Here is a 24,624-nt window from a genome sequence, read left to right as displayed (position 1 = left end):
GCTGTGCAAATACAAGAAAGACAGAAATAATAATAGTAAATAAATAAGCAATAAATATCGAGAACATGAGATGAAGACACCTTGAAAGTGAGTCCATAAGTTGTGAGAACGTTTCAGTGATGGGGCGAGTGAAGTTATCCTCTCTGGTTCAAGAGCTTGATGGCTGAGGGGTAATAACTATTCCCAAACCTGGTGGTGTGAGTTTCACACTGCCTGTCCCCTCTTCCTGATGACAGCAGCGAGAAAAGTGTATGGCATGGGTGGTGGGGTGGGGGGGGCGGGGTCCCTGTCAATGAAAGCTACTAGATTAAATCACTGCAAGAAAATTTGTTAAAGTGGGCTTCCAATGAATAGCAGGTAAGTCGGGGAAGTGTTAAATCTCAGGAAAAGCATTTTCAGAACATTGTGTTCCAGGCCACATCAAGTTCATGCTGGCTCCTTGTAGGGGAATCTATCTGAGCTGGTCATGACAGTAAATTATGTTGATTGACAGGGACACAGGATGAATCCACTGAGTTCTTTGGTCTCAGGTTTCACCATAGTGGGACATGCCAGTTAGACAACCTTTCAAAGTAAATTTATTATCAAAGTACATATATATCACCATATACAACCCTGAGATTCATTTTCTTGTGGGCATTCACAGTAAATCCAAGAAACACAACAAAATCAATGAAAGACCAAACTCAAACAATGTGCAAATACAAAAGGAAAATAAATAAATAAGCAATAATTATCAAAAACATGAGATTGAGTGCTTGAAGGTGAGTCCATAGTTTGTGGGAACAGTTCAGCAATGGGGCAATTGAAATTGAGTGAAGTTATTTCCTTTGGTTCAAGAGCCTTATGGTTGAGGCACACTAACTGTTCCTAACATGGTGGTGTGGGACCTGAGGCTCCTGTACCTTCTTCCTGATGGCAGAAGCAAGAAGAGAGCGTGGCTTGGATTGTGGAGGTCCTTGATGATGGATGTTGCTTTCCTGCGTCAACACTCTGTGTAAATGTGCTCAATGGTGGGGAGGGATTTACTCGTGATAGACTGAGCCATTATCTACTACTTTTTGCAGTGTTTTCTGTACAAGGGTATTGGTGTTTTCATACAGGCTATGATACAGCCAGTCAATATACTCTCCACCACACACCAATAGAAGTTTGTCAAAGTTTTAGATATCATGCTAAATCTTTGCAAACTTTAAGGAAGTAGAAGCACTGCTGTGTTTTCTTTGTAACAGTACTTACACGCTGGGCCCATCTGAAATAATAACACCAAGGATTTTAAAGTTGATGACCCTCTCCACCTCTGATCCCTGATAATGACTGGCTCACGAAGCTCCAGTTTCTTCCTCCTAAAGTCAATTATCAGCTCCTTGGTCTTGCTGACATTGAGTGAGAGGTTTTTGTTGTGACACAAATCAGCCAGATTTTCAGTCTTCCTGCTACCTACTGATTTGTCACCACCTTTGATTCGACCAATGACAGTGGTGTCATCAGCAAACTTAAATATTGCTTTGGAGCAGTGCTTAGCCTCACAGTCATAAGTATAAAGTGAGTAGAGCACGGGACTAAGCACACACACTTGTGGTGCACCTGCATTGATATAGAATGTAGAATGTGGAGTAGATGTTGTTGCCAATTCGAACAGACTGGGGTCTGCAAGTGAGAAAATCAAGGATGCAATTGCACAAGGTGGCATTGGGGCCTAATTCTTGGAGCTTATTGACTACTGATTTCTTCCATCCTTTCTCCTCTTCTAACCTTACCCCTCTCCCCCAAATGCACTGCCCTCTGCACGAATCCCAACCTCACCATCAAACGTGCAGAGAAAAGGGGGTGTTGCTGTAGTGTGGCTGATTGCCTCTATCTTGCTGAGGCCAGGCGGCATCATTTACTTACCTTTTAAAACAGACCCCTTTCAGGACCATCAGGACTTTGTCTCCAACACCATCACCAACCTCATCAACTCTGGAATCTCCCATTCACAAACCTCATAGTTCCCTTACCCCACACTGCCTACTATCCAAGATCTACAAACCTGACCCTCCAGGTAGGTCCTTGTTTCTGCCTGCTCCTGCCCCACTGAATTCGAGTCCATATACCACGACACCATTTTATCCCCCTTGGTTCAGTTCCTTCCCACCTACATCCGCAACACTTCACACGCTCTCCATCTCCTCAACAACTTTCAACTCTCTGGCCCTCATTGCCTCACTTTCACCTTGGATATACAGTTATTATACACTTCTACCCCCCCCGTGAAGAAAGTCCTAAAGCTCCCCGCTTCTTTCTTGACAGCAAACCCAGTAGTTCCCTTCCACCACCACCCACCTCCATCTGGCAAAATTGGTCCTCACCTCAACAACTTTCCTTTCATCTCCTCTCACTTTCTCCAAACTCAAGATATAGCCATGGGCATCCACATGGCTCCCAACTATGGCTGCCTTTTCATTGTCTATTCACCATTCCTTCTCCTTCATTCAGGGCTCCAAACAGTCCTTCCAAGTGGGCCAACACTTCACCTGTTGGGGTCATCTACTGTATCCAGTGCTCCCAATGTGGCCAACTTCTTTGATGAGCATCTCTGCTCAATCCTCAAAAACAGAATTTCCTTTTTAATTCCTATCCCTATTCCCATTTCAACATGTCGGTCCATTGCCTCCTCTTCAGCCACAATGAGGAAGCTCTCAGGTTGAAAGATCAACACCTCATATCCAATCTATGTAGCCTCCAACCTGATGGCATGAACGTCGATATCTTCAATGTGATAATTTTTCCCTCCTCCTTTTCAATTCCTCACTCTGGCCTCTTTCCTCCTCTTTCTGGCTTTCATCTCTTCCTGGTACTCCTCCTCCTTCCATTTCTCCCATGGCCCTCCCTCTTCTCCTAACAGACTCCTTTCTCCAGCCCCTTTCCTTTTCCACCCATATCGCCTCCCAGCTTCTTACTTTATTCCCCTCCTCCCCACCCATCTGGCTTCACCTATCACTTTCTAGCTTGTCCTTCCCCTCCGCCCCATCTTCTTACTCTGGCATCTTCCCTCTTCCTTTCTGGTCCCAATGAAGGGTCTTGGTCCAAAAGGGCAAATATTTACTGATTTCTACAGTTGCTGCCTGACTTGCTGAGTTCCTCCAGTATTCTGTGTGTGTTGTTCTGGTATGAGATTCTGTTTCTGATTTTACCCCATGAGCATTGTAGCCAGGGAAAAATTTATGATTGGGATGTAAGTTACTAGCTATGGAAAAACATTAAAAACAATGAGTGGGTATGAGTGAGGAAGAAGAAGAAAAACTTAATGTGGATCACATATAGTGACTTAAAACATGAATTTATTAAAATGATAGACGCTGAAACACACTGGCAAAAATAAAAGGCTACAGCTAAGTATTTCATCTGAAGTTACATTAGGCAATAGTGAAATGCAGTCCTGTGGAAAGGGCCCAGCAACACAATGATTCAGAAAGTACAGAGTTCAGGACACAGCTTAGCACATCACTGAAACCAGCCTCTCTTTCATGGCCTCTGTCTATAATTTGATGCCTTGGTAAGGGAGCCAACATAAAAACCACATCCACCCTAAATATTGCCTCTTCTCTCCCCCCACCCCGCCATCAGGCAAAAGACACAGAAGCCTAAAGGCATGCACCAAAAGGCTCAAACTCTGTTTCTATCCTGCTGTTATTAGACTATTTTATGGTCCCCTAGTATGATAAAAATGAATTCTTGATCTCACCATCTACCTTGTTATGGCCTTGCACCTTATTGTCTGCCTGTGCTGCACTTTCCCTGGAACAGTAACACTTTATTCTGCATTCTTTTTCTCTTGAACTACATCAGTGCACTGTTGTGATGAAATGACTCCATATAGATGGCATGCAAAACAAGTTTTTCACTGTCCTTCAGTACATGCGACAATTATAAACCAATTCAATTCAATAGTTCTTCAATATCTGGAAAAGCACTTTAAAGCAGCGGTGGTATGCGGTTAACCAACAAGTGCTTTTTGTCTGAGAGCACATTGCAGCAGAATTCTGAATTCCACATCGGGACTGAATTTAAATTCCATCAGTTCCCATGGTGGTGGTGGTGATTGGGGGGCGGGGGGGGAGAGAGAAAGCATTTGAGTTCTTGCTCTCTGGATTGCTAACCATTCTTTATCTGAACTGTAGCCTAATTTCTGACAGCAGGAGAAGAAAGTAGTTTGATAGATGGGCATTATTTATTGTTTTGTTTCTAACAGTAAAATGGACTACTCCTTTACAGTAAATGAACACATCCTGTGGGTTAATTTACGTTAATCACTGTTTCTCAGATTGGCAACAACTCAGAAATCACTGGCACCACCCTAGCATCATAAAGACCAACAGGAAATAAACAGCTTTCTTTCTCTGTTTCCTTTACGTTCATAAAATTTAATTTATATCTCTCTAATGTTTAACAGATATAGAAAATTAATTAAGAGATAATTTTAAAACTATATTTGGGGAACTATTTCTACCAACGTTATCAAAATAACAGCCAGGTTAATAACTCGCATAGTATTTAGGCAAATGAGACAAATACATGGTTACATTAAATCAGGCGTCCCAACCTTCTTTATGCCATGGACCAATACGTCCATGGACGCCAGGTTGGGAGCCCGTTTCCCCAGTTGTGCCACTCCATTCGCATAAGTGTTTGCTTCACCATTGAGATACATTGAATGGGATGTGTGGTCAAAGGATTTCCACACTGCATACAAGCAAACCTCTAAAAGAATTAGGTCAATGCTACAAACTACCTTACTGTGTTAAATACATCCAGCAATTCTCGTTAGTGCTGAAAATGATTATAAATGCAGAATCTGCTTTTATCAGGTTTTAGTTATTGTTAGTGATTAGAAATATAAAAATTTAATGTTTAAATTTTTAAAAGATCACCGATATTTTGTTCCCCCCCTTCCCTTTCTCACATGGTCCACTCTCCTCTCCTTCCAGACTCCTTTTCTTCAGCACTTCCACCAATCATCTCCCAGCTTCTCACTTCACTCCCTCCACCCCCACCTATCTACCTTCCCCTTCACCTGACTTCTCCAATAACTTTCTAGCTTGTACTCCTTTCCACTCCACCACTCACCTTCTTATTCTGGCTTCTTCCCTTTCTTTTCCAGTGCTGATGAGGGTCTCAGCCCGAAAAGTCAACTGTTTACTCTATTTCATAGATGCTGCCTGACCTGCTGAGTTCCTCCAGCATTTTGTGTGTATTGCTCTCAATATTTTGTTCTCACTCTTTCTACACCTGATTGACATTCACCCACTGTAATTTACATTTGCTTTACGATGTTTGCATTAACTTTAGTTCTTCAATGTGACAAGAAATAGACAGTTGTTTTGTCTGTTCCTGAGGACTGGATAACCCCATAAAAATGTGCAACCTAAGGCAAACATCATTAAGTCCCCTGCTGCATAAAATTATGCCCCTTTCAGCCTCAAGAATCCTAATTAAAGCATTTGATAATTTTGCAATGGGCAGAGGAAAATCTCTGGCAAGTTAAATGATAAATGTTTTCTTGGTCAAATTAAACAAACTCAATTCTGGTGCTCTTTCAGCAGTTTCAACTTGTAATGAGATACAGATCAAATCTAGATCAATTTAACAAGCCTTTCAAGCATCCAGAACTTATTCTTTCTATCATGCTTCTACCGGTGGATACTCACATGCACTTTTGGCGTTGGAGGAAGACCATTACTAATAGGTTTCTGTAAAGAAAAAAAATAAGTACAAATCAGAACAATGAGCTACTTTCTGACAGTATGATCATACTAATCTATATTACAAAAGGGCAAGAATCTTCATATATTGCTTTTTATTGCCCTGTGCAGATGGATGGGCAACACATTACTGATGTTTGAAGGCAGCTGCATCTGACCTTCAATCAATGTACTTCAGAACTCTGTATAATGGTATTAAAGACTAGATAAATAATGCATATTTTGGGAAGTCCCTAAATGCGGATCAAATGTCACAACTGAGATTTATTTGAGAGTCTTTGGAACAGTTCAACAAAAGATGAGAGAAATAATAAAAAACTAAAACCAAAGAACTACTCAACATTGATTCATACATGACGAAGGTGTTCATATCCGATGACCAACTTCTAAATTGGGAGAGCTGTTCCATCTTGTAGATTAGACAAGCAACAGTCCGATACAGAGTCAAACCCTGTACCTTACCTTCCAGCCAGCATTGCGGATTCTTCCCCAATAATCCATAATATTAAACTTTTAGCCAGGATAATGCCAACTTGTCATGAGTCAAGTTGAGCCTTTAAAAAGCTTCATGTAGTAAAAGTCAGATCTCATAACCTCTCAATACTATTTATTCCAAGCACTATTTGTCACAGGTACTTGTTTGTATTTTTTCATTGTTCTTCTAAACTAGGCTCCTATTATCTTCACAAATTGAGGTTCATGAGAGCCAAAGGTCATGGGTGTGAATCTCAGCCTTAACCAATCATTACTGAGCAAGTTGATTTCCGTCGCATTTCACAATGGGAACATTTTGCAATAACTTGGTGTGGGAAACCATAGATTCTTTACCACATTGGAAGTCGTGCACCACTCTTCCTGAGCGTGAGGGAAATCAAATGCAAATTCTAAAGGTGGAAATAAAAGTTGAAAAGAGGAGTGGAGGAGGGAAAATTGATATGTTGCTTTCAAGGAAATATCATAACACTGATCACTATGTAATGATGACCTTTGGATTATGCACTTCATTCTCTCTCTAATAAGGAAATGTAAGGGTGTATTGCAGATGTCATAGTATTATTGCAACCACCGAAAAGGGCAAGCCCTCCCATTACTGCATGCGACAAACTTTACAAAGTAGTAAAATACTCACAGGAAGATCCTTCTTATCCTTCCTCGGAGGAAGCCCTGGTGGATAACTACTTCGGTTTTCATAATGCTGTTGAGGGCTGCTGTCTTTCTCCCCATTCACCTGCGTGGAATTTACCCCATTTGCTGAACAGAGAAATACATACTTTCAATAAGCATCGACATCATATCAGAAATAGTGTCCTGATGATTGAAACACAAACATCCAAAAAATCTTCGATGATAGACTTGTGGCCAAAGTAGCAAAGGCACATTTTTGGACTGTACAGATATTTATCATCCAGCTGAAAAACAATTTCTGACAGGTTTGCAATTTACCGTAAGGAAGGTATACAGCTGTTGAAAGAACCTTGGGGAAAAACACTTGTTGAGATTATGTCTCAACAGCCACACTTACATTCATGTGCAGACGTCAAACCCAAGGATGCTGCAACTGGGGTAACGAGATCTGTGCCTTCCTATTGTTATAGCACATTTTCCCATCATCAAAGTTTCATGGCCCAGAGTGAGCAGGCAGTCAGCTACTGGGCATCAGTTCAGTAGAACATACAGCTAAACATTCTCATTGCATGGTACACAAAGTAAGCGTGCAGAAACTACAAAGCAATACTCAGGTAAGATTTGCCAAAAGCTTCTGCATAATGTAAACTGATTAAAAAGCAAAGTGCAATGACTGGAAGCAGAAGTGGCAGTGGCCTGTTCCCAATGTCAGTATCTTCAGAAATGCACAAAGTGATAAGGAACTCAGCAGGCCAGGCAGCATCTATGGAGAGATAAGGGCAGCCCATACTTTCTCCATAGATCCAGCCTGACCTGCTAACAACCTCCAGATGCCAGCATCTTTTGTGTGGTCAATATCTTCATTTCAGTAATGTCTCCAAAACAAGCTGATATAAACTTGTGCTCAACAAAATATGATAATCATAGTTGTAAGGATAAGAAAATCCAAAACTTCAAGAGACTCTAATAAAATCTGAAGGACAGGGGGAAGTGGAAACCACCACTTTAAACATGTTTTGGTTTTAAATGTTAAAAAATGCATCTGCATGGATTTATATTTATGGAACATGTCATAGAATCTTAAAAGATTGTCAGGACAATTTTCAAAATCATTTTTTTCTGTGGCTTGGAACTCTAAGTTCATTTTGATTTTCTGATCATGCAGTCCTCCACTCCTAAAGGCACGGACTTTTTGCCAGCATAAGGCTGGTTATGCACAAGTCATCGTCTAATATCATCAGGCTCCATTCAGCCTTTAGTTTTGGTTCTCTAATCCGTCATATTCAAATTCCTTCATTGCCCCAACCTTCCATTTTTCCTGTAGACCCATTGAGTCTACAGCACTCCTAGAAGGGTATAATCCTCCAAATAACTATTAATTTGCAATCCACCTCAACACTGAATGCACTTTCAAAGTTGCGTCATGAAATCCCCTCCATCAATCTGCCTGCTCTACTCTCCTCCAACAGCTCCAGGAAGTTCAGCTCAAATTGTATTTGGATTTATCTGGCTACACCTCCCTGATGTTCCTCTAATACAGGGGTTCCCAACCTGGGCCCATGGACCCCTGTATTGGTCCATGGCATAAAAATGGTTGGGAACCCCTGCTCTAATGGAAGACATTATCTGAGTTCATGTGAATACAGCCATAACCTGCAAGTCTCAATTCTAAACACTAATAAATATTAGAGGTCAAAATATCCCGACCTAGATGTACTACTATAGTCTTGGATCAAACGGAATCAAAGACCACTGTCATCAGATAAAGGGGAGCCCTGAGCACCTGCCAAGCATATACCTACAAAAGTCTGTAGCCCCAAGGGAGGAGAGAACATGCAACAAAATTTGGGCCACTGTTTTGCTAACAAATATCCGAATATTTAAATGGTTCTCAATATAAAGTTAATAGAAGATATGATTTTGCATAATTAATATTGAATGGAGAAGCATGTTGACAGTTATTTCAACATTACCAAATTATGCATCCTTTACTCATGCAAAAGGAAAAGGAACTTGATAAGATGGAAAGGATGACTGAAACTAGGCTCAAAGGTGCACATTTCAGCTGTATCTAGTTATGTTACATGAAGATGAAGAGCTGGCTTAATTCTCATTACTTTGCAGAGAGGTGGTAATTGGAAATGCCTTACTCTCACCAGCCCTATCATGTAAGTCTTCCAGCCACCTCTTGAATAGCTTAAAGGCTCCTGTATACTCCTCCGCATCACTCGAGTTCTCGTTATCCTTGTTGTCATTACCTAGGGCAGTGTTCCTGGTATAATTGCTGTTGGGAGGTAACCGGGGAGGGGGAGGTCTTGGGGGCACTTGAGTGCTCGGCCGCGCAGGACTGTCGAGAGGACATCTTTTGATTGTTCCTTGATTCTCTTCTTCAGTATAACTGCTTTCCTGTGGTACGTATATGGACTTTGGCTGAATAGAATGAAACAAAACCATTTGATTAAAGGAAGATCTTTGCAACTAAAAACAAGAACTAACAGATAGAAAATGTGCGGGTACACAACAATACACAGACGTATCGAAGTGCATGCAGAAAATACAACTGGTACGTTTGTACATTTGAGCCAACATTAAAAATTATTAATGTAACATTATCAATAAGAAATAGGATAAGGCTGACATAAGAGTCCAATTTCAAATGTGATAAGATTTTCATTCATTCAAGGCGCTAATAGATTATTTACCTATGGATTTATATCTCTCATAACTGTCTGACAGAGATAAGCAGAAAGCAATGTAAGAATGTTTGACAAATTTAATAAAAACAAGAACTTATAATTCACTTGTTTATCGCTAAGTGGAAATAATTATTTTGGTGTGCTGAAAAATACCACTAGGGGGCAGCATTGCTCATTTAGTGACTAAATTTCCATTAAATAAAGGTAACAAAAGAAGTTGCAATTCTGACAATTAAGATATTTTTACATCTCAACACTCCACAGTGTAACATACTGTGCAACATCAGTGAAAACTTGCATAAAATAAAATGACATCATTGGACATTAATCAGCAAGTTATTTAGATGTTTTGGTTTTAAAGTGTTCCCTGTCTCCCCCTCTGTGATTTTTACAAACTATTTCTGCTTTTCCAACTTGAATTAGACCTTTGTGCATGATCCAGACAACTTCTCGATCTTCATGGTTCAGGATCTTGCTTCAACCACCCCTGCTTTAACTCAGCATCATATCTGATCTCAGTTTTCCTTTTCACCCAATTCAAAAGCCAGTTAGCCAACAAATACAACTTTCTGCTTTTGGAACCCTGCTATGTTTGCTCTCTTTTTCTGTCCTACTGCTAGAAAAACTGTTTTTGGTTACTTTTACAACCAGCATCCCTTCCCTAAAATCATATGACTTACTGATGCTCTCAATTCCTCCATAAATACACTCAAATAATTATAACTCAAATTATTACATTTTATGAAAACTAAATTAAACTTATCGAAGTCCAATCAATGATTACAGTTGCATTAGTAACAGATAACTGTTGCAAGCTCTGCTTTCCACCAAACATAATCAAATTTGACACATTACTTTGGGCTATTTAAACTCAGATTTCAAAAAATAAAACCACGGTGAGACAAGAAAAGTTTCCAAATTGGAGAAAGGCCAATTTTATGATTATGAGGACACGCAGTCCACTTTTATTCTCATTTAGTAATGCATGCATTAAGAAATGATAAAAATGTTTTTCCAGAATGATATCACGAAAACACATGACAAACCAACTTAAAAACTAACAAAAACCACATAATTATAACATATAGTTACAACAGTGCAAAGCAATACAGTAATTTGATAAGAACAGACCATGGCACAGTAAAAATCTCAAGAGTCTCTCCAAAGTCCCATCATCTCACGCAGACGGTAAACCTCCAGCGCCGCCAACTTGCCGATGCAGCATCCCGGAAGCATCCAATCACAGTCCCACTCTGAGTCCATCTGGAAAAACTCCGAGCCTCCGGCCACCTATTCGACACCAAGCACCATCTCTGTGAGCGTTCCGACCCCGGCCCCGGCAACAGGTGATACACAAAGCCGAGGATTTGGGGCCTTCGTCTCCGGAGATTCTCGATCGAACAGTAGCAGCGACAGCAAAGCAGGCATTTCAGAAGTTAATCCAGACGTTCCTCTGCGCTTTCTCACAGCTGTCCCCATCAAATCCGGATTGTGCACGGCACCCCTAGTTACACATATCGATATTCATTCGGAATGGCCGTGCGCGCTGCGTCGCGCCGCCATCTTCTCCTCCCTCCTTTTGATGATATCAGAAAGAATCTGGCAAGTGTTTTATGGGACAGGTTGTTTTCTGGCTCAGGTGAGCTTGGTAAATGGGAGGCCTCCAGGGGACAAAGTTCATACGTCCCCTGTCAGAATAAAAGGCAAGGACAGGTTTAAGGAACTTTGGTTTTCGAGGGATACTGAGGCCCTCGTTATAAAGGAGGCGCATAGCAGGTATAGGCATCAAGGAGCAAACGAGATACTTGAGGAGTACAAGAAATGGCAAGAGAACATAGGGAGGAGGCACCAGTGGAAGTGTGGGAGAGAAAAGGGGCACAGCAAGCGCGGTGGAATCCGATCTGAGTTGGGGGCTGGCTCTCCCATTGGTGCTGCTCTCCAGTGTTCGCACTGTGGAATGACAAGGCAGATTGCATTCATCTGCGGCTGACACAGCACAGGATGAGGAACAGCTGCCTAATTGTCCTGGCAGGAACGTGGCTCCAGGACAACATTCCATGCACCATCAATCTTCAAGCCATGTCACTCAGGGATTTGGGCTAGACTTTTTTATGACTGTATGTGCTACAGCAACTACATGTGCTATGTGTGACTCTATGTACTATGTTTTGCACTTTGGCCCTGGAGGAATGACTCAATTAACCGTATACATGCGTATGATTGAATGACCATTGAACTTGAACTTGAGAGAATTCAGGAAGGCAAAAAGAAGGCATGAGGTTGCTCTAGTAGATGAGGTGAAGGGCAATCCCAAGGGCTTCTACAAATATATTATGAGCCAAAGGAAAAAAATGGCCAAACTTGGCCCTCTTGAAGATCAGTGTGGTTATCTATGCATGGAGCAGAAATAGATGGGGAGATCTTAAATGGATATCTTGCATCTGTATTTACTCAACAGATGGACAGAATCTATAGAATAGAGGGAAAACAGCAGCCAGATCAAGGACCATATGTAGATCACAGAGAAGAGGGTACTTCCTGTTTTAACACAAATTATGGTGGATAAATCTCCAATGCCAGATAATGTGTCTCCTCAGACCTTGTGGGGGGTTAATGCAGAAATTTCAGGGGTACAGCAGAGGTACTTAAAGCGACCTTAGCCATGGGTGGGGTGCCAGAGGACCTAAGGATAGCTAATGTTCTTCCATGGTTTAAGAATGCCTCTAAGAATAATTAGGGAAATTATATAGGCTGGTGAGCCTGACATCAGTAATGGGTAAGTTATTGGAAGGTATTCTAAGGGAACAGGTGCATAAGTATTTGGATAGACAGGGACTGATTAGGGATAGTCAAGCAACACATATCAAAGTTGCTGGTGAATGCAGCAGGCCAGGCAGCATCTCTAGGAAGAGGTGCAGTCGACACTTCAGGCTGAGACCCTTCGTCAGGGATAGTCAACATGGTTTTGTATGTAGCACATCATGTCTAACCAATCTCAGAGAGATTTTTGCAAAGGTTGTCAGGAAAGCTGTTGAAGGAAAGGCAGGAGATTTTGTCTGCATGAACTTTAGCAAGTCCTTTGACAAGGTCCCGCATGGGAGATTGGTCAAGAAGTTTCAGTCACTAGGCATTCAGGATGAGATAATAAACTGGATTCAATATTAGCTTTGCAGGAGATTGGTAGTAGAGAGTTACTTCTCTGACTGGAGGCCTGAAACTAGTAGTGTGCCACAGGGATCAGTGCTGAGTTTGTTGTTTGTCATCTATATCAATGACCTAGATGATTATGTGGTGAACTGTATTAGCAGATTTGTGTACGACAGTGGTCCCCAACCACTGGGCCGCGGACCGATACTGGGCCGCAGAGCATACACTACCGGGCCGCGAGGAAATGATATGATTTGGCGATATGAGTCAGCTGCACCTTTCCTCATTCCGTCACGCGTACTGTTGAGCTCGAACGCACGCGAGGTCATTACCCCCATGTCATCTGTATCAGCGCGGGAAGGAGATCAACTCCTCGAGCTTGCAAATGACGGCGGGCTGAAAAGTATGTTTGACATAACATTTCTGCCAGCATTCCGGATCAAGATGGCCACGAAAGCACTGAAAATGTTGCTTGCATTTCCAACATATCTCTGCAATGAATGCAACGAAAACTAAATTGCGGAATAGACTGGACATAAGGAACCCCGTTCAAGTATCGCTGTCTCCCATCACCCCTCGACAGGACCGTCTTGTTGCCGGGAAACAAGCCCAGGGCTCCTACTGATTCAGCGATATTGGTGCGTTGCAATGATTTTATACCTTCATACAGGGAAAATATGTGCTGTGTGTTTAATATTCAAATGTTACTTAAAATGTTATGATGCTATTGACTTATTTATATAACCATATAACAATTACAGCACGGAAAAAGGCCATCTCGGCCCTTCTAGTCCGTGCCGAACGCTACTCTCACCTAGTCCCACCGACCTGCACTCAGCCCATAACCCTCCATTCCTTTCCTGTCCCTATATCTATCCAATTTAACTTTAAATGACAACATCGAACCTGCCTCAACCACTTCTACTGGAAGTTTGTTCAACACTTACTTCAAGCTCCCCTGTCCTCCCCGATAATTGACTTATCACTATATTCATGTGAGGAAAATATGCGCTGTGTGTTTAATATTAAATTCCATAGATAAACCCTTTTAGAAACGAAATTGAGTGTATTAGCCACCTATCACCTATATTCCAGTCGTGACTGACACTCCCCCCGGAACAGAATGGACAAAACCGATTTGCAGAGGAAAAAAAAATCGGCAGGTACACGCATGCGCACTGGTGCCCGCGCAAGGCTTCATGGTAATTGTAGTCTTTCTCTGGGTAAACACAACATATTTGACTGCTACTCTTGTCCATTGGCAACCCTACCCCACCCCACCCCCAGGTCGGCCAGTCCACAAGAATATTGTCAATATTAAACTGGTCCACAGTGCAAAAAAGGTTGGGGACCCCTGGTGTACGACACCAAGATTGGGGGTGTTCTGGACAGCAAGGAAGGCTTGCAGGGGATCTGGACCAGGTGGAAAAATGGGCTAAAAATGGTGGATGGAACTTAATGCAGACACGTGTGAGGTGTTGCATTTGGGAGGACAAACCAGGGTAAGACTTACACAGTGAATGGTAGGCACTGACGTGTGTAGAAGAGGAATACAGATTCCTAATTCCTTGAAAGTGGCGTCACAGGTAGATGGGATCATAAAGAGAGTTTCTGGCACATTGGCCTTCATAAATCAAAGCAGTAAGTACAAGAATTGTTTAAGATGTCGGTGAGACCTAATTAGGAGTACTGTGTGCAGCTTTGATCACCTATCTACAGGGAAGATATCAATTAGATTGAAAGAGTGTGTAGAAAAATTTACAAGGATATTGCTGGGGCCTTGAGGACATCAGTTATAGTGAAAGGCTGTTTGGGTTTGGACTTCATTTCCTGGAGCGTAGGAGAATGACAGGAGATTTGATAGAGGTATATAAAATTAAGAGGGGTGCAGATAAAATAAATGTAAGCAGGCTTTTTCACTGAGGTTGTATGAGATGAGAACTAGAGGTCATGAGTTAAGGGTGAAAGGTGAAATATTTAAGAGGAAGATGAGGGGGAATTTCTTCACTCAAAGGGTGGTGTAAATGTGGAGCGAACTGCCAGAGGAAGCGGTGAATGTGGATTTGAGAAATTTAGGTAAGTATATGGATGGGAGAGGTAGGAAGGGCTATCTATAATCCAGGTGTAGGGCAATGGGACTAGGGAGGATAATAGTTCAGCACAGACTAGATGGGCAAAGGACCTGTTTCTGTGCTGTAGTGCCTTGTCTCTAAAATAGGAGCAGTGTAGACCATCATTAAATGTCATCACAGTTGATCACTGCCATGCCTCATCACTTATAGCCCTCAAACCCACAATCTTATAATAATGCATCTCCCTCCTCTTCAACCATCTCTCATGATTTAGCCTCTACAACTCCGAGGCAGAGAATCCCAGAGATTCACCACCTTCTGTGAGGAGTTCCTACATGACTCAATTTAAATCAGTGACCCTACACATTGTAACCATGTTCTTGTTCAAGGTTCTCCCTTTAGAAGAAAAAATCTCTATATCAATCCTATCATGCTCCCCTGTGATATTACATATACACGTTTCAGTAAGACCACCAATATGATCCTCCCTACCCCAACCAAAGAACATTGATTGAATATCTTTCGCCACTCTTTCCAGAAATTAGACTAGTGAATTTCTTTTCTGCCTCCAATGACAGCAATTTCTTTCTTAAATACAGAAACAAAATTTGTACACAAGACTCCAGGTGTGACTTCATTAGTACCCTGTACCATTTTTATTGTTACCCAAACCTCCAACTCTCGTGAAATAAAGGTTAATATGCTATTTGTCTTCTTTACCTCTTGCTACACTTGGTTGCTAATTTTTTGTGATCAGTGACAAGACCAATATCCCTCTCCTTTCCTCGTATGCAATCTTTCTCCTTTTACATAATACTCTGCATTCAGATTCCTCTTGCCAAAGTGCATGACCTTACACTCTCCTACATTAAACTTCAATTGACAAATTTTTGTGCACTTATTTAACTACCTATATCCCCTTGCAGTCCTAAAATCACCATCACAACATGCTCTTCAGCCTGTTTTCATGTTACTGGTAAACCTGGATACCTAACGCTCTTTCCCATCCTCTACTTCAGGGGTCCCCAACCTTTTTTGCACTGCAGACCAGTTTATTATTGACAATATTCTTGCGGTCCGGCCAACTGGGGGGTGGGGGGGGGGGTAGGTGGTAGGGTCATATACGTTGGGTTTACCCCTAGAAAGACTACAATGACCATGAAGCTTTGCAGATGCATGTACACGCCCATTTTTTCCTACAAATTCTTTTTGGCAATTCTGTTCGGGGGGGTGTTAATCACAAACAGAGTATAGGTGATGTGGTTAATACACTCAATTTCGTTTCTAAAAGGGTTTATCTAACAAATTTAATATTAAACACACAGCGCATATTTTTCCTTGCATGAATATAGTGATAAGTCAATTATCAGGCGAGGACAGGGGAGCTTGAAGTAAGTGCTGAACGAATTTCCAGTAGAAGTGGTAGAAGCAGGTTCGATATTATCATTTAAAGAAAAATTGGATAGGTATATGGACAGGAAAGGAATGGAGGGTTATGGGCTGAGTGCAGGTCCGTAGGACTACGTGAGAGTAGCATTCGGCACGGACTAGAAGGGCAGAGATGGCCTGTTTCCGTGTTGTAATTGTTATATGGTTATATAAGTCAATAGCATCATAACATTTTAAGTAACGTTTGGATATTAAACACACAGCACATATTTTCCCCATATGAACATATAAAATCATTGCAACACACCAATATCGCTGAATCAGTGGGAGCCCTGGATTTGTTTCCCTGCAACAAGATGGTGCCATCGAGGGGTGATGGGAGACAGCGATACTCGAAGGGGGTTCCTTATGTCCAGTCTATTCTGCAGTTTAGTTTTTGTTGCATTCATTGCAGAAAACTCCACTTCGCAGAAAAATGTTGGAAATGGAAGCAATGTTTTCAGTGCTTTCATGGCTACCTCAGGATATTTAGCCTTGACCTTGATCCAGAATGCCGGCAGAGATGTTATGTCAAACATACTTTTCAGCCCACTGTCATCTGCAAGCTCGAGGAGTTGATCTCCTTCCCATGCTGACATGGATGACGCGTGGGTAATAACCTCGCATGCGTAATGACTCAACAGAGGGCATGACAGGGAATGAGGAAAGGTGCAGCTGACTCATATCGCCAAATCATATCGTTTCCTTGCGGCCCGGTAGCGCATGCTTTGCCGCCCGGTACTGGTCCGCGGCCCGGTGGTTGGGGACCGCTGCTCTAGGTCATTACCAGAAGTTAGAGAAATTGATGTTCATGCCATCTGGTTGGAAGCTACCCAGATGGAATATGAGGCATTGCTCCTCCAACCTAAGGGTGCCCTCATCGTGACTGTAGAGGAGGCCAGAGATCAACATGTTGGAATGGGAATGGGTGGCCAGCAGGAAAACCTGCCTTTTGTGGCACTGCAAGCACTGGCTACAGTAGATGACCCCAACAGACTCACAGCTGAAGTGTCGCCTCACCTGCAAGGACTAATTGGAGAAAGATGGCGAGGGGACAGGTGCAGCACTTGTCCTGCTTGCAGGGATACGGACCAGGATTGATAAGAACCAAAACTGATGTTTCACTAGTCACAACCTCCAGCCTGAAAAAGACCTGTTTGTTCCAGCTCACAACTATCACACTTCCTCCAATACCACTAGTTCTTGACTTGTGCACCATGGGGATCTTTACCTTATGCATGAAGCACAAGAAGTTACCAAGCAGTTGCAGCAAGCTGTTGGGAAGGCAAATGGCATACTGACAGCTTGTCAAATGCCTCTAGCAATACAAATACAACATATCTACTGGACTATTCTCCACTGACTTGGCTTGCTACATCCTTGAAAAACTTTTGCAAATTTCTTAAGACATAATTTACTCATCATAAAACCCCATTGATGACTTGATTACATTAAGCTTCTTTAAATAACTTGCTATTTTTCCTCAATTACAGACTGCGGCACTTTGCCAATTTTCAGATGTCAAGCTAACGGGCCTTTCACAGACTGGTTTTTTGTCCCTCCTCCCTTCTTAAACAAAGGAGTCACCTTTGTAGGTTTTGAATAAGCTCGTACCTTCAAAGAACTAAGCGAATTTTTAAAAAACTTCTGTCAATGGCTCCACAGGTGCAGGTCACTGGCCCCAGGAATTTGTCTGCAATTAGACCTATTAGATTTCTCAATACTCTGGCTCTTGTGGCAGAGATTGTTACGTATTCTCCCAAACTATCTGAAACTGGTCAGTCAGATATCTTTAGGATATTTGCATTGGTGTCCACCATGTAAAATATCAATTTAACAGCCACATTTCTTTGATACTAGGTATTAAGGGGTTCCACACTGAGAACAGTACAGCCCCTTCAGCCCACAATGTTGTGCCCATCCTTTAACCTATTCCAAGATCAAGCTAATGCTTCCCTCCCACATAGCTCTCCATTTTTCTATCACCCACATACCTATTTAAAGAGTCCCTAATGTCTCTGCCACTACCACCTCCCCAAGCAGCACATTCCACATACCTATCACTCCCTATGTAGAAAAAAATCTACCTCTGACATCCCCCTACACTTTCCTCCAAGCACCTTAAAGTTATGCCCTTTTGCAGAAGCGATTTCAATCCTGGGAAAAAGTGTCTGGCCATCCATCTTTCTGTGCCTCTTATAATCTTCGTACAATTACCCATCCATTGGCTTATCCCTCAGCCTATTTAACCAATCCACTTCAGACTCTACCTTCATACTACTGCAACTGCCCTTATTTAAATTGAGGACAATGCTTATGGACCCTGGGTTTTCCCTTCAAATTCTATCACAATTCCCAACATATTCTGCCCTCTACTCCCTAAGGGATCTAACAACTTCCATTAATGCCAGTTCATTTCACATGAATCTAAAGTAGTCCATTTCCAGGTGGTCCTGTACTGTACAGAGGCAGGAAACAATCCCTGACACAATCCACAAGTTTCTCTTCCATCGTACCTTTGCCAGTTTAAATAGTTCAATCAGTACGCAGCTTCAATTTGCCCAGTTACTACACCTCCCTTCTGACATGTTTTGATATGTTCCTACTTGTGCTTTGACCCATTGAGAAACAATACCGAGGATCTATAGGAAACCCATACCCTTGTCTTCTTTCCCTGCACTCATACAGGCTGTTGTCATTTTGTTGCTGTTCTGTGAATGTGGTGACCACTGGAGGTGTGGCAACACTTGCAGGCTGTCCCCTGTACATCCTTAGGCTGTGTTGGTTAACACATATGATGCACGTCACTGTATGATTCAATATACACATGATAAGGAATTGGAACCTGAACACCACTATCCACTGTACTGATGTCACTGTGCCAACGCCTCCCTCATTTGACATATTTCACCCCTTTTTGCCTATTGCTTTGAATTCTTGAATAACCTTCAATATTGGGTTCACAGTCCTGTTTATCTTGTAACATCTGTTAGTGCTATTTAATCAAACTCATGTGCTGTTATTTCTGATCATCAATTCATCTACTTTATTCCAAATACTATGTGCACTCAGATTAAGGACTGAAAATCCTGACAATCTTTACTTCCTCAATGCCAGGGATTTAGCCTGCCCAGCACAGAAGGCATCTTCAAAAAGCAATGCCTCAACAAGGCGGCATTGATCATTAAGGACCCCCATCATCCAGGAGATGTCCTCTTCTCATTGTTACTATCAGGGAGGGGGTACAGGAGTCCGAAGACACAGACTTAACATTTTAGGAACAGTTTCTTCCCCTTCACCATCAGATTTCTGAATGAACAACGAAGCAACCCACACACACTAAATCACTATTTTTGCTCCCTTTTTTTTTGCATTACTTACTTAATGTTTTTAATCTACATTTCCTATTGTAATTTATAGTGTTTTTATGTTTTGCACTGTACTTCCTCCGCAAAACAATAAATTTCACAACATATGTCAGTGATGCTAAACCTGATGTTATTTTCTTCTGCATACCTGTGCCTATACTGTCTGTCTCTTCCTGTCATCCTTTACTTTTCTTTTTTTGCATTCACTGTCCTGTAGCAATGCTCAATCTCTTTTCGGGTTATTAAACTTCTGGTTGTAGAACTCTCCTTAGTTTAAAGCCCGTTTGATATCAGGATTTATTTCTCCTCGACATAAAATAAGACCACTTCCAGGAATACCTGAACATATTTCCAAATGTATATTCATCCCATTCAAGATCCTCACAGAGCAATTTCCTGGACGTTGGGAACCTCTGCATACATGTAGTGCAATCCAGGGGTCCTGACCTTAGTGCTCGTCTACAGTTTATCTCTTCCACTGTACTCTTCATTCCTCAGCATTCATTTAAAAGGAAAATTGTTCTCAAATCCTAAGCTTGGTCATATTTGGCATGGGATCTGTCAGTCCGGACATTTCAGAACGAATGTAGGGCCACAAGGTAGAAAGACAAGATGATGTTCCTCTATGTTAAACAAGTTCGGTTGGGGTTATTTTTTAATTTCTTAAAATTACTTCTAAATGCTTATGGCTGGTTTTCCAGAATATAAGCTTATAATTATTTTCAGGTGATTTAATTTCTTTAGTCATTAAATAACAATTGGAAACATTCAACAAGTCTGACAGTTCTGGCAGCTTGCAAAACCTGGGGGGTGGGATTTAGGGGAATTGTGAGAGAAAGGGTGATTCTTTTCTGCATCATTAAATGCCCTGCTGTCACTCAGTTCAGGGATACTTCATGCTAAAATGTGGGGCCCACTCTACTGGACCCAGTACATTTAGGCAACTACAAGCAGAAAGCAGAAAATAAATTCCTGCCCCTTTTAACAAGATCTGTTGAACTCCTATGTATACTTTTCAGCTTCACAGTTTCCTTGACATTCCTGAGTCATACGTCAACATCAAGCTAAATATAGTGTCAAGTTTGTTCACCCAGAATGGCTCAGCCAACACATCTTGCAGCTTTTACAGGCTTTAGAAGATTAAATCTTTTATGAGCATAGAATGAATATTAGAACTACCTTGCATCTAGGAAAATTATATTCAAAGAAAATCAAATAATTTATAAGTGCCACTACTAGAGTAGTGTCTGGTTTTCTTTTCTGACCATAATATTGATAAAGTGGCCACTAGTACGATTTTTAACTATTCTAGGACTACCACAAGTTCTAAATTTGGATTATGACATACTGTAGGACATAGCACACAGGAATGTCACTAACTTACCTTGGGAGGAAGAGGTGGTGGCACTCTGGGTTTCATTGTTGAACTAGAAATTCAAAATAAAACCAGTGTTTAAGCAAGTGAGAAGTATTGCATTCAACAGTTCATAGATTTTTGCATGCCAGTTAGCTAAAACCATCTAAAGGCTTCTGTGAAAATGAAGATCAACATAAACTCAAGTCTGGTTCCACTAGATAGTGAAATCCACATTACAACAGATAATAAAACATTCTCACAGCATATTAAGGCCTCACCTCCATATGAGATTTTGAACTGCACATGCTCACCTCAAATGAAACACCTACCCCCCTCCATCTCCTCTGCAGAATCTGGAAAATTTCTGAATCATTGTTCACTAACAATTACACTTCCTGCCATGCAAGACTAAATAGCTAAGATTTTTTTTTAAATAAGCTTTTGTGTAAAAACAACTGACTTCAAAATCAGTTGTAAAATAAAACCACCATCATTTTCTGGTAGCTTTCCCTCTCTTAACCAAATGCAAGGCAACAACATTTATTTTGTTGATAATTAATTTCAGAAAAAAACTTTCATCCCTGCTTAGAAAAGAAACTAGTTGTTTAAGTTGTTCTTCAGTAAAGCCGAGTTTGTGTGGTATATATCTACAAATCCCTTTTGTCGAATAATTACTTCTAAGTAGCACTTATTATGAAGGGAGAATTAAACATTTCTATTCCTGCTACTCGCAAGCCCTAGATATTCTGGCACACACCATGCAGCCCAGCTACAATGGCATAAAGAAACTAGTTTCTTTCTCTGCTGTAAAACAAACAAAGATTGTCTATAAATTGCCAAATGCAGAAGTCATAGGACAAAAGAGAAAGAGATTTAAATTGTACTGAATGATTCTGGACAATGGTTAGCAGGGAAGCTGGTATCAACGATCCTGAATCTAAATTGTGAGAATTAAAGACCAGTTTTGGATTTAATCAAATTTAAAATGAATTTAGATTGCAATCTTCAATCCAGATTATTACTCACTCAACTCTCCAATTATATCACAGGAAGGAAACAAAGCAGTTAAATCTCAATGGAAACCAAAAGCCTTCAAAACTGAAGGTTACATCTATATCAAGCTCATTAATTCTATTGTCAGGTTTGTTCACATCATTGCAACCAGAGCGATCTATCTAACACAAAACCCATTTGCGATGGAAATAACTTTCCCATCAGTGACTAATATTATTTTCTTCATTCAAGTATTTTATTGTCAGGTTATTAAAGGAAAATGAACTGGAGAAATTCCTGTTCCACTGATACTGGCATGCTTTATCATGTTATTCTCGGTTTGTTTGATTTTCCTCTCACTACACAAGCATTCTGGAAGTTTTGAAAATGGAATTTACGTCGACACTCAATCTGTCAACTAATTCAGTTTTCAGAAGGCTAACAAATGTTACACAACACGATAAAGCAAAACAGCAAACAAAGTAATGAATGTATTTTGACAGGTAGTACTGCAAAGCCACCACATCATCAAAAGAAAAATATAGCCAAGCAGGATGGAAATTAACTATACCAAAAATTTAGCTAGTTTAAAGGTTAATTTATTGAATGCCACACAGAACTCAAGAGATCATTCCAATTTAGCCTCTTATTTCCATTCAAAATAAAACCTAATTCAGCTAAACTAGAACAAGAAAAGACTTACTGTGCAGATTCATCATCATCACCATCATCATCTAAATGTGCCACGTGTCCCCTAAGGAGAGGAACAAGGTACTTATGGCTCAGTAGATTTCAGTGGAATTATTTCAGCTTAAGTAGAAGAACTGTGGCATGCACTACCTTTAGGGATTGGAGACATCATTGTTTTTTTATGTTTTTATTTATCTGAAGGGCTGAGAAAGTTAGACTTCTACAAAATCAATTTGACAAGCATTCAAGCAAATCATTACTAAAAATCAAAATATGATATTTTTAACAGGACTTTCTATTTTAAAAAGGCAATAAGAGAAAAATTACCGCTGATGCAGTTCCTCTTCCACTGACTTTAGAAGACTCCTTTAAATTTTAAAACAAAAAGGTTTTCTTGTAAACATCATGGAGTAGACAACATAAACATATGCAGCTTTAAAATTAAAAATGAACTATATAAATGCAAAAATGGTACAGAATGTCAATAGTGTAAAATATTTTGGCAACAAATAATGCTTAAGGCTACTTTTTGTTGACTTGTTCAAAACAATTCATCTTCCATTAAAAAATATAACAGCGATTACAGTAACTATTTTACCTAGTCAATCAAGAAATACAATTTGTTGGTGCAGACCAGTTTTTGATACTCAATAAATCAGTAGCAGGACACTCTAATGGAGCAAGCTAAGCATATCCTATGTCCGATAATCAATCAATTTCCCTTGCAACAAATCACTGTATAAATAAAGTTGAAATTTTCAGCACTTCATACCCTTTCTAGTTATAAGAGATAAGAATTTTATAGATTATTTTGCACAGAGTACTGTTCTTGAACTCAAGCACCAATGCATTGGGAATAAAGGGCCATTTGTGACTTTGCACAGAACCATAAGAACAGAAATTAATAGAAAAACTCCACAGATCAGGCAACTCTGTGGGGAGGGAAACAAAGTTAACATTTCAATCAAATGATGACCTACTGAGTATTTCCAGCATTTTTGATATGTACAAACCCCATTTCCAGAAAAGTTGGGATATTTTCCAAAATGCAATAAAAACAAAAATCTGTGATATATTAATTCACGCGAACCTTTCCTTTTAATAACACTCCTTAATCGTTTTGGAACTAAGGATACTAATTGTAGTAGATTTGCAATTGGAAATTTTGTCCATTCTTGCTTGATACAAGACTTCAGCTGCTCAACAGTCCGTGGTCTCCGTTGTCTGATTCTCCTCTCCATGATGCGCCATACATTTTCAATAGGAGATAGAACTGGACTGGCAGCAGGCCAGTCAAGCACACACACCCTGTGTCTACAAAGCCACGCTGTTGTAGCCCGTGCAGAATGTGGTCTGGCATGGTCCTGCTGAAATAAGCATGGATGTCCCAGGAAGAGACGTCGCCTTGATGGCAACATATGTCTCTCTAAAATCCTAATATACACCTCAGAGTCAATGGTACCTTCACATACATGCAACGCACCCATGCCGTGGGCACTGATGCACCCCCATACCATCACAAATGCTGGCTTTTGCACCTTTCGTTGCTAACAATCTGGATGGTCATTTTCATCTTTGGCACGGAGAACTCAATGCCCGTTTTTTCCAAAAACTAGCTGAAATGTGGACTCATCTGACCACAGCACACGGTTCCAGTCTTTCGGTCCATCTGAGATGAGCTCGGGCCCAGAGAACTCGCCAGCGTTTCTGCATAGAGTTGATGTATGGCTTCCTCCTTGCATAATACAGTTTCAAGTTGCATTTCTCGATGCAGCGACGGACTGTGTTGAGTGACAATGGTTTTCCGAAGTACTCCTGAGCCCAGGTGGCTATAATTGTCACAGTAGCATGATGGTTTCTTAGGCAGTGCCGCCTGAGGGCTCGAAGATCATGCGCATTCAACAGTGGTTTCCGACCTTGCCCTTTATGCACTGAGATGTCTCTGAATTCTCTGAATCTTTTCACAATATTATGTACTGTAGAAGTTGAAAGACCTAAATTCTC

General features: G+C 40.9%; 1 protein-coding gene across 5 annotated transcripts in view; it reads right to left on the bottom strand.

Moving 5' to 3' along the window:
• map4k3a (mitogen-activated protein kinase kinase kinase kinase 3a) overlaps positions 1 to 24,624 on the bottom strand; it is a 265,585-nt gene that overhangs the window by 44,369 nt on the left and 196,592 nt on the right. For 4 of the 5 annotated variants that reach the window (XM_072265706.1, XM_072265708.1, XM_072265709.1 and 1 more), the window contains 6 exons: positions 22,948 to 22,986; positions 22,634 to 22,684; positions 20,965 to 21,007; positions 9,128 to 9,299; positions 6,874 to 6,995; positions 5,691 to 5,732 (listed from right to left, as the gene is read on the bottom strand). In XM_072265706.1, the coding sequence (XP_072121807.1) occupies positions 5,691 to 5,732; positions 6,874 to 6,995; positions 9,128 to 9,299; positions 20,965 to 21,007; positions 22,634 to 22,684; positions 22,948 to 22,986 (469 nt within the window). The remainder of the gene's footprint in view (positions 1 to 5,690; positions 5,733 to 6,873; positions 6,996 to 9,127; positions 9,300 to 20,964; positions 21,008 to 22,633; positions 22,685 to 22,947; positions 22,987 to 24,624) is intronic. The other variant, XM_072265707.1, reaches the window with a different exon arrangement.

The sequence above is a fragment of the Mobula birostris genome, chromosome 8 (assembly GCF_030028105.1).
Source record: "Mobula birostris isolate sMobBir1 chromosome 8, sMobBir1.hap1, whole genome shotgun sequence".
NCBI lineage: Eukaryota > Metazoa > Chordata > Chondrichthyes > Myliobatiformes > Myliobatidae > Mobula > Mobula birostris.
Note: the sequence above shows the minus strand (reverse complement) of the source record. Positions and strands in the feature narration are given on the sequence as shown.